The sequence below is a fragment of the Vulpes vulpes genome, chromosome 12, assembly GCF_048418805.1.
Source record: "Vulpes vulpes isolate BD-2025 chromosome 12, VulVul3, whole genome shotgun sequence".
Lineage (NCBI taxonomy): Eukaryota > Metazoa > Chordata > Mammalia > Carnivora > Canidae > Vulpes > Vulpes vulpes.
Genome location: NC_132791.1, coordinates 100474107 through 100485370, shown reverse-complemented (window position 1 = coordinate 100485370; position 11264 = coordinate 100474107). Strand labels below are relative to the sequence as shown.

General features: G+C 48.6%; 1 protein-coding gene across 1 annotated transcript; it reads right to left on the bottom strand.

The window, feature by feature from the left end:
* Positions 1–9819: 9819 nt before the first annotated feature.
* On the bottom strand, positions 9820–10925 carry LOC112910707 (large ribosomal subunit protein uL10). Its single transcript, XM_072729262.1, has one exon. It carries the CDS (start codon positions 10849–10851, stop codon positions 9898–9900), a length of 954 nt encoding a protein of 317 aa, XP_072585363.1. The 5' UTR covers positions 10852–10925; the 3' UTR covers positions 9820–9897.
* Positions 10926–11264: the final 339 nt, after the last annotated feature.

Sequence of the window (11264 nt, the reverse complement as noted above, 5' to 3'; positions counted from 1 at the left end):
GGCCGCGGTCCCCCCCACGGTCACACCTTGAGACTCCCCGCCCCGTTTCCCAGCCCGGTGGAGCAGGTTGGGGGAGATGAGAGGCCAAGGTCCTGGACTGGTGACTGGGCGGCCGACATGGTCACGTGCCAGGTGGGCCTGACAGGCCCGGTGTCGCCCCGGTTCTCCGGAATACCTTGGGGAAGTCCCGGGGGAGGCAACCCACTCATGTGGGGGAACTTCTTGTGACACTGGAGTGAAAGAGACCCCCGAGAAGGGCCGGGCGGTGCTGGAGGGCACCTTGCGTCGTGGCCCGAGGCGGCCAGAGTGGCCCACCGCCTTCCTGGGGGGCGTTCTGTGTCTAGAAAGGCCTCTCGAGTCCCGAACACCTTCCACCTGGAGAGCAGCGGCACCGTGAGTGCGGGAGGGCCGCTGGCCTGGAGGCCTCTTCACGACATCACTCCCGACGGCAGCCCTGCGCGATGCATCTGACCGTGGCCATCACTTTTCGGGTGAAGGAGTCCAGTTCTGGGTACCTTGGGCATTGCCCGGGCTCAGGGCCAGCAAGCGGCCGAGCGAGGCTCGGGTGCAAGCAGCCCGACTCTGGTGTGCTCGAGGTCGCCTCTCCTCCTGGAGGCTAAGCTAATGAAGTGGCCACGGTCACGCGCTTTCTGGGAGGTCACGGCCTGGGCCAAAGGCAGACGCTCACCCGCGGAGCCAGCAGGTGTCCCTTCACACGTCTCCTTTATTTTTTCTGGTCCTTTCTTCAAAAATAACTAAAGATCACATGGGTTGTTTGGGGGCCGGGTGAGAACGCTGCCTGCTGCTCCCACGAAGGTCATTGGAGGAAGTTCTGTTGCACGAGAGACCAGTGCATGCTGAGCTTGTCCCTTTTCTTTGTCATTAGTGTGTCTTTCAATCACCATCTCCCCCGATATTATTATTTCACGAGGTCACGTGTGAAGTAACCGGGTGTACGTACCCTTTACTAAGGCTACTCCTTCGGTTGCAAAAATCACAGGGCACCTCGCTTTAGAAAGATCTTATTTATTTATTCGAGGGAGCGTGCCCGCGAGCTGACGGGAGCGTGGGGAACGAGGAGAGCAGCCCCCGCGGGCTCCGTCCCAGGGCCCCGGGATCGGGACCCCAGGGGAAGGCAGCCCCCAGCCGACCGAGCCCCAGGGCCCCCCCACAGGCATGGGGCCCGTGGAACCTAATCTAAGCATCTGTGAGGTGTGGGACCCGCAGTCTGCACACGCGTCCTGGCCGCGCCTACGGTCGCCAGGCCCACCGTCTTGTGGGGAAGGACGCGCCCGGCCCGCGGGCCTCAGCACCTGGGGCAGGTGCACCTGCCGTCCTCCCCGGGGGCTGGAAGCAGCTCAGCAGCCCGGCGCTTGCAGGGCCACATCCCATGCAGGACGCCCTGCAGCCTGGGGCCGCCCTCCCGGCCTCTGCCCCTGCCCCTGCCCCTGCCCCTGCCCCTGCCCCTGTCCCCTGCCCGTTGCCGCCGTGCCTGCTCCACGTGCTGGCCTGCCCGGGTGCGGCAAGTTCCCGGGCCCTCTTGGCTCCATCCAGTTAGCGCTTCGGCGTTGCAGCCGCGGGCCAGACTCCTGCCCGGCTGAACCCACGCGTCCCTCCGAGAGGGCCGAAGGCTGCCCTCGGGGGCAAAGGAAAGGCCTGCCGCAGGGTCTCCTTCCCTGCTTGCATCCGCAGCCCCAGCCGGAGCCCATCCACGCGTGTCTGGCTTCTTCCTGTGGCTCTGATTTTTAGATTTTTTTTTTATATATATTTCTTAGAATATCATTGACCTTGTCACCTTTCACTCAAATCCATGCAGTTGCTATCTGATAGCCTTGTTCTGTTTCCTGGATTTCCTCATTCACTGCCTTTCTCACAATTTGCACTCATTTCTCAGAAGAGTTCAATGCTGATTGTTTGCTGTGAAACCAGCTCTGAACAAAGTTCACGGCACCCGTGGAAACGGCTGCTTAAAGCAACTTTTAGAGTCTGTTACTGGAATCCCGTCTCTCTAGAAAAGACGTGAGCTAACACTGAAGGACGTGAGCGAGGGCCCTGAGCCAACACCCGGAGGGCCCAGGTCCCCACCCAGACTCGCGATTCAGACCCGAAGCACCTTTGGTAGACGGCCATATGCACAGTATATCCAGAGATAAGTGGATTTTTCATACACTGTACACATATTTAATTAGATATAATATACATAGATTTATACACACACATCTATTTTATTTATTTTTATTTATTATTATTTTTTTACACATCTATTTTAATTTACATCTTTTCTCCAGGTTTCATGCGGAAAGTGTAGACTGTCCAGGTTTTCTTTCTCTCTTTCTTTCTTTTTTTTTTTTTTTGTGTGTGTGTGTGTTGTGTTTTTTTTTTTTTTTTTTTTTTGTCCGGGTTTTCTGAGATCATGAAAATTTGGCTCCCCCCGCCCTAATAAAAGAAGTCTGCAATAAAATCCTGAAAACTACATTGATTTGGTCAATTTTTATAAGGTTGTATATTTTCCATCACATATATTGATTCATTTTTTTTTTTCCTCCAACAAACCTGTGGGATTACCAGCATCCGTGGGCTGACTCGCAGATCCAGGTCTAGAAGGAACTCAGTTCTGACTCTTAGTCCGGTGCTCTTTGCACTACACCGTGTTGGAACCAATGGGCAACAGGCTCCTCGCGCGAGCAAAACACAAAGATAACCTGCCAAAATAATTTAGAAACAGAGATTGAGGCAACTTTATCATATGACATAGTTGGTTCTCAATGGATTGATTTATGAATTAATGAAGCAGGAATGAATCATAAAAGAGGCCACAGTTAACTAGACTATGAGGGAGTGTTGTCCCCACAGGAAACGTTTGTGCAGGAAAATCCCTCTCCTCGAGGACTTTTTAGTCTGATCTTGTATTTGAGGCTTGTGGATCCGATTTGGTTTTGCGGGATCCACTCTGGATCAACCTGCGGTGGCCGCTAGACTGGGGGGGGGGCAGCAGACAGACCTGGAGTCAGTCTGGGAGAAACACCGCTGGAAGAGCCAGGAGGGGCCCGGCTGTAGGAACTCAGAGAGGCGAGAATGCGGGACAGAGCAAGGGGCGAGGCGGGAGCTGTACGGGGGGAAGGGGTGGCCCGGGACCTGCAGAGAGGGAGGAATTTGTCCGTGTGCAGGAGCAGGTGCTCGCACAGAGGGAGTACCGTGTGCTCCTGGGGGTCGGTGAGGGGGAGTGAAAGACGCTCGCCGCCTCCCATTGGACAGGTCACATTGTAGCTGCATAAGAAAGAAGGTTCTGGACCAGTGACAGCCGCTCCGTCTAACACCAAATCATCAGCTGTGAGTCAGTACACCTGCACCTGCAAGACCTCAGAGACGGGCGGCTGGGTAGCTCAGGGGGTTAAGCATCCGACTCTTGGGTGCAGCTCAGGTCATGATCTCTGGGTCCTGGGACCCAGCCCCACTTTGGGACCCACACTCGGGGGGTGGGGGTCACACTCTCGCCTTCTCCCTCTGACCCGCCCCCTCTCGTGCATTCTCTCTCTCAAGTAAATAAACCTTAAAAACAAGACAAAACCATGGAGTTCATCTCTCGCCCAGAGGTGAGAATTGTTTTGCCTTAAAACTTTTCTAAAAAAGCCTCAGAGGTCCGTTGAAATGAAGCAACTTCTTCCAAAGAAAAGTGAGTGAGGAAAAGCAATGGGGTAACTGAAAAGGAGTGATGACAGCCATTTTATTTTATTTTATTTTATTACTATTTTTTAAAGATTTTATTTATTCATGAGAGAGAGAGAGGCAGAGACACAGGCAGAGGGAGAAGCAGGCCCCATGCAGCGGGCCCAATGGGGACTCGATCCCAGGTCCCCAGGATCACGCCCTGGGCTGAAGGCGGCGCTAAGCCGCTGGGCCACCGGGGCCGCCCTATGACAGCCATTTTAGAGAGATGACGAGCAAATATTTGAAAAGCGCATGATTAAGTATAACGGTGACTGTGTCTCCGACTTTCTTAAACGCCGTCAAGATCGTGAGGCAGTACCCACGCTTGGGTTTCTGTAAGCTCAAGACCCTAAGGTTAAAACAACAGAATACTGTGATGGTCTTTGGAAGTCAAAGGCAACTTACATTTTCAGAAAATAGCCTAACTTACACCACTTAGGTAACCGGGATTTTATTTTGTCCAAACAATACACTTTTTGACCTGATCATGGAACATGACAACTGTCAATACGTGGAAAGAAAACTTTTCAAAATTATTTCTGATGCTTGTATTTACTAAGTGACAAAGGGAAAAAAAAAAGTTGTGTGACATTTAAGGTGAAAAAAACCTTTAGACCTTCTTTAGCAACGTCACCCTTTCCTCATTTCCATATTTTATGAGGTGCTTATTTTTAAAATGTGTTTGTTGCCTGAATCCCGCTCAGCGAAGTGGTGTGTACGTTTCACAGACCGTGCATGGGACAAACATGTTGTCTTGATGATCCTTCGGTGCCTGTTGCCAGCAAAAATCAAAGAGAATGTTCTACATGACATTTTCCAGGAAATTGGTGGGATTTAATCGAGTAGATCCGCATCCTTTCTGCTCTCAGCTTCCGGTTTGCAAATTGGGCCTAATCAGAATTATTCATCATTTTAAATATTGTTCTTGAAATGTTGGCAGGTATCATTATGGGGCGTATTGCCTTCCTGGCTGCCTTCTTGCTCAAGCTGAGTGTGATTTCTCTGGGCCTCAGTTTACTAGTCCTGAAAACAGGGGCCGAATTTCTCAGAGTTGTAATGTTCTGTGACATATCGAGTTGTTAAAAGAAGAAAGTGTCTTTTGTGTGTGTGTGTGTGTGTGTGTGTGTGTGTGTGGCCTTTGGGGGAAATTAAAGTTACTGAAATCATCTCTTCCCTTTCATGTTCCCACAGTTTCTAGCTGAATGGGGGGGGGGGAGTGGGTGGAGAGAACGAATTTACTGTCAATACCTTCCTTTATCCAAAACCTTTCCGGATTGAAGTCCTGGGATAACTTACCTAAAAGGCCACATTTCTAACCCACTTCTCTCTCTTCTTATCTCCATCAGAGCTGAAGATTCTAGAAATTTCAAGAGCTGCCTCACTTCGGGTTGTATATTTGGCCCAGTTAGTATTTAGAACTTGACCAGGGACGTCTCCCCCGCCCCCTTTGCTAACACTCCAGACAGGTCATGAACCCCCTGAAAAAGACTAGGCCTCTGAGCAGAGAGTGCGTATTTTGTACAGTAAATAATTTAATTTAATCAGCTGCTGGGCATCCTCCAGGGAGATATGTGCTGTCCCTTTTACAATAAGAGAGTCCCCAGAATATCTTTGAATAACAGCAACAGCTGTCATTTAATGTCCACCAAAGAAGAGGTGGTTTTTGCTTTTTGGTTTTGTTGTTGTTGTTGTGTGTTTTTTTTTTTTTCACTGTGGCAAAGGTTTGAGTGGGCAACAGGGAGATTCTGGGTGGTTTCAGACCTTTTTCCCCTTCACATATCATGTCTCACGAGGCATGTTTCATCATGAATGAGAACTATTTTATATGCTCACAGAAAACATAGAACGTCTTATAAGACAAACCCCTAATAATCACCCTGTCCTCTTCCTTGCCATGTTAAACATGGGTGACCATGCGTGCACATTATTTTCCATAGAAAGACACACACCAGAACTAATTAAACAGCCTGTTGAGTTGCATCAGGTGCTAACAGACGTTGCAGCTGTCTGGGCGGCGAAAATATTGTGGCTTGCTCTAACGGTCATTGGGTTGATTGAATGTGGGGAATCTGATCTCTCTGTTTTTAGGAGACTCCTTCCCATAGTCAAAGGAAATCTATGGGGTTGGGTTTTCCTCACGTTTTCTCTTCTTCTGCAATGTATTTTATCCTCCTCTTTTTTTCATGCTTAACCCCCCCCCCCCCCGGCTTCATTGAGGTCGAGGTTATGTACACTCACCCATCTAAAGCGTGTGATTCAATGATTTTTAGTACACCTACCAAGTTGTGCAGCCATCAGCATAATCCAGATTTGGAGCATTTTCATTATCCGGGTAAGATCCTTCATGGCCCCGTGCAGTCACCTCATTCTCACCCCAACGCTGACAGCTACTAACCTTCGTTCCGTAGATTTTTCTTTGCAGCGTATTTCACGTAAGTGGGATCATACAGTCTGTAGCCCTTTCTGTCTGGCTTCCTTCACCTCCCCTACAATTTTTGAGATTCCTCCATGGTATATACCGCATGTCATGGTGTCTCTTTCCTTTTTATTGAATAGCCTGGTTTGGTTTTTTTATTGGAGTTACGGGCTGATCGCTGGTGATGGGACCAGAGGGCCTACACAGGGCTGACGGGGATATCTGGAGGCATTTTTGATTGTCACAGCTGAAACGGGAGCTGATATGGCCTCTGGTAGAGAGAGGTCAGGATGCTGCGGGACAGCCTGCAGTGCACAGGGCAGCCCCATGACACAGAATTACCACAATGTCTGGCGCTAAAACGGAGAATTCTGGAGTTAAAGTTCACTGAATTTTCACGTACCATCGGGGTACATGGTTAAAACCAAATGTTGCGTAGTGGAAACCCTCCCTTTGATGTGTGCCGTGTGTCTCTGCATTGGGGGTTCTGTTCATCTGATTTTTATGTATGTTTAATATATGGACTCACTTGTGAAACGGATTTTTTTCTTTTTTTTTTTTATCATTTGGGCAAACTCTAGAATCTCCTAAAATATTATTCAGTAGGTTGCACTGAAGGACAAGAAAAGAGTACACAATTTTTGTTTCCTGGTTGAGATCTCAATACAGTCTGGTTGCGAAAATTTAGCAACAGAAAAGAAGCAAATGGCGATGACTTATACAGCATAAGTTCCCAGGAAGCTGCAGGAACGGTTGGAAGGTTCATAACAAAAGCATTTAATAAAGTTCATCGCCTACTTAACAAATTGCACCATCACTTTTGTGGCATGACCTCCAATGTCACACACTGTATTCATATTTTGCCAGTTCGACTCCAGAATTTTGAATCTACTGTGTTACTCTTAACACTGCTACATAAAATTTTCATGGGGGCAGAGATCAAAAGAAAACAGATCTAAAAAAAACAAAACTAAAGGATTCTTATCACCCAGCATTTGGTGCATAAAACCCCTCTTGGGAATAAGAAGAAATTAGCCCGAATTAAAATATTTTGTTTTATCTGAAACCAGGGACTCACTGGCGGCTTGATTTTTTCCCTCTGGGGTAGTTGAGATGCCAACAGGTGGAATTCTATCTCTGAGGCCTTTTGAGTTTTGTGTGATGATGAATTGGAAGCAGAATCTCTGTTCGGAGCCTAGTGACACAAGAGGAGACCGACGCGCTGCCAGTCAGTAAGCGTACTGAGCAGAGGGCACCTTCGGGGACTGGACAAGGGAACGGCGGCGTCTGGGCTGCCCCGGTGGGGCCACTCGACCCTCTCCTGCGCCAGCGGGTGGTGGTGTGGCCCTGCCCGGCGAGGGGCAGAGAAGGCCGGGCCACGGTGGGCGTGCTGCCAGGGCAAGGGCCGGAGCGGGGGCTCCCGGGCTCACACCCAACACCCGCGTCCCATGAGCACCTCTGGCTCACACTAATGCTGAATCACATCAGAAGTACACAGCGGAAGTAAAGCGAGGGCAAAACCCACGCAGACACAAATGTGTACACACACACAACACGTGTACACAACACACACAGCTGCACACACAATGCGCACATACACACGCAAACACATATGCACATATACAGCTACATACTCACCTGTGTGTGCACAGACTCACATACTCACATACACTACCGTCAGCCCTCGGGACACATTTATTCCTCACCGCCAGGGACATTTCTGTGTCTGCGTTATAATAAAGGACACTTATGCTCTGACAGGCTTAGTCATTTGCTCAGAGCCGCACAGCTGGGAGCAGAGCCCAGCTTGAAACCAGGCTTTTTCTAAATCCAAATTCCAAAGAGAGAAACAATACAAAAGAAAATTTTGAAGTTAAAGATCGGTAAGTAGAACAATAAGATCAGTGGTTGCAGAGGTGGGGAGAGATGAACGGGCAGAGCAGTGGGACACTCTGTGATAGTATAAAGGGGGATACGTGTCACTATACACTTGTGCAAGCGCATAGAATGTGCGACACCAAGCGTGAACTCCGCTGTGAGCCACAGACTTTGGCCGCCACGTGTCAACTAACTATGACGTACGTACCATTGTGACGGGGCGTGTTGGTGGGTAGAGCAGAGGCGTATGGCAACTGTCTGCACCTTCCTCTTAATTTTGTTGTGGATTTAAAATTGCCCTAAATCAAAGTCTATGAAAGGAAAAAAGATATAACTCCGCATGGAAGCGGAGTCATTCCAAGACCGTTCACAGATGATGCAACTGGGTGATCCGATGGCCCACCCGAATTGGAGGTCCAAGAATATGGTAAACCCTAGTTGCTGTGTGTGCGCACAGGGGTGTATGTTCCTGAAAATAAAACTGGAGTTTTTCTCTGAAGATAAAAATGACCTATGCTAATTCCTGAAATAGTATATATGCCCATGAAAAAATTTAAAAAGTAAGAATTATCTCCATTTCTTCACCTAGAGATAAGAATTTCTCTTGTTCTTTCTCTAGGTAGACAGGTATGCACATATGTACATGCACAGGTAGATGAACAGTTGGTAGAGTCTTAGATAAATGATATCATATATAAACTGTCTTCCGCAGACCTTATTACCCAGCGGTACAGGTTGACAATTCTCGTTAACATGTCTAGTTCTGCATCATCATCACAAACACCACACTGATTCATAACGATCATCTATTCGGCTTATTTTTTTTAAAACCCTATTGTGAGGTTAGAACAAGACAAGTAGATCTCACAGCCCGACAACGGGGCAAATGATGCCTTTGAGGAAGGAATCAAGCCAACGCCATCTGTATGAAGCTAACCTTTAGCAAGTCAAGACCTCTTGATTTCTTAGTACTTGAAATTCTAGGGCCTTCTTCAGCCTCAGTTCTTTAAGCCCAACTAAGCCCGCTAAAGACTGGATTTGGGCTAATACAAAAGACTGACACCAAAACTAGTACAGGGGACACCTATGACCTTAGGAGTCCCTGCTGTCCCGTGACCATGCTTTCTGTTCCGCGGAGGAGCTTAGACAGCCTCTTGCCTTCTGGATGCTCAGCCGCTCCTCTGAGCTGCTGTCCTTCATTCTGAAAAGGATTCCAAGATCTTACGTGCGACCCCTCTGCTTACGCCCATGTGTTCCTACTCCGTGCTAAATTGTGGGAAGAGGTTGGTGCTTTTTTGGACATTGAGATCGCAGCCAATTTTTTCACTTATTCATTTCACTCAACAACACCTACTGTATACCACGCAGCAAGCAAAACAAACGTGATTACTAGTGAGAGGTGAACGAAATTTCCAGGGCACCTGGGTGGTGCAGCAGATTGAGTCCAGCTCTTGGTTTGGGCTCAGGTCTGATCTCAGGGTCATGAAATCAAGCCTCGTGTTGGACTCTGCACTGAGCGCAGAGTCTGCTTGAGATTCTTTCTCTCCCTCTGCTCCTCCTCCCCTCTCAATCTCTCAAATAAATAAAATAAATCTTAAAAAAAAAAAAAGAACGTCAATCTCCATAAAAGGAAGTTAGGGACTACGGGGGGCTGGAATGTATGAAACTCCCCTCGTGCAATAGTTTTACAAGTCTAACTGGTTTTCTCCTTGAGATAAACTTCCAGAAATGCTACCTGGGATCAATGGATCTGCATATTCAAATACTCTTTTTTTTTTTTTTTTTTAATTTTTAAAGTTTTTTTTATATTCAAATACTTTTTTTTTTTTAAGAGAAGTAAGCCTTTATTTCCTTGTTTCACAAATAAACTTGGCTGAATTGGTTGCTTTTGGTGATTAGTCAAAGAGACCAAATCCCATATCCTCGTCCGATTCCTCCGACTCTTCCTTTGCTTCAACCTTGGCTGGGGCTGCGGCAGCAGCAGGTGCAGCAGTGGTGGCAGCAGCCACAGGAGCAGCAGCCACAAATGCAGATGGATCAGCCAAGAAGGCCTTGACCTTTTCAGCAAGTGGAAAAGTGTAATCAGTTTCCACAGACAAAGCCAGGACCCGCTTGTATCCATTGATGATAGAATGGGGCACTGATGCAACAGTCGGGTAACCTATCTGCAGACATACGCTGGCAACGTTGCGGACACCCTCCAGGAAGCGAGAATGCAGAGTTTCCTCTGTGATGTCAAGCACTTCAGGGTTGTAGATGCTGCCATTATCAAACACCTGCTGGATGATTAGCCCAAAGGAGAAGGGGGAGATGTTCAGCATGTTGAGCAGTGTGGCTTCGCTGGCTCCCACTTTGTCTCCGGTCTTAATCAGCTGCACATCGCTCAAGATTTCAATGGTGCCCCTAGAGATCTTAGTGGTAATGCCTAAAGCCTGGAAGAAAGAGGTCTTCTCGGGCCCCAGACCTGTGTTCTGGGCTGGCACAGTGACTTCACATGGAGCTATGGCACCAGCACGGGCAGCAGCAGGAACCTTATTGGCCAGCAGCATGTCCCTGATCTCAGTGAGGTCCTCCTTGGTGAATACAAAGCCCACATTCCCCCGGATATGAGGCAACAGTTTCTCCAGGGCTGGGTTGTTCTCCAGATGCCCTCGGATGGCCTTGCGCATCATGGTGTTCTTGCCCATCAGCACGACAGCCTTCCCACGGAGGGACATGCGAATCTGCTGCATCTGCTTTGAACCCACATTGTCTGCTCCCACAATGAAGCATTTTGGATAATCATCCAAAAGTTGGATGATCTTAAGGAAGTAGTTGGATTTCCAGGTCGCCCTGTCTTCCCTGGGCATCACGGCGGTGCGTCAGGGATTGCCACGGAGGGTTTAAAGACGATGTCACTCCCACGAGGACGCCTGGAGAGAGGAGGGTATATTCAAATACTCTTGAGAAATACCAGGTCAAATTGTACCTCATACAATAGTGCAGAACCCCTGCATTGTGGCTTTCCACTTAATCTCCTCTCTCTCTTTCTCCAGCTCAAGGATACGTAATTACAAGAAAGAAATGGAAGTGAAGGCCTCTTCCCCTAAACTCCCTTTAAAAAAAAAAAACTGGGGCACCTGGGTGGCTCAGTGGTTGAGCGTCTGCCTTCGGCTCAGGTCGTGATCCTGGGGTCCTGGGATCGAGTTCTGCATTGGGCTCCCCGCAGGGGAGGAGCCTGTGTCTCTGCCTCTCTCTGTGTCTCTCATGAATAAATAGATAA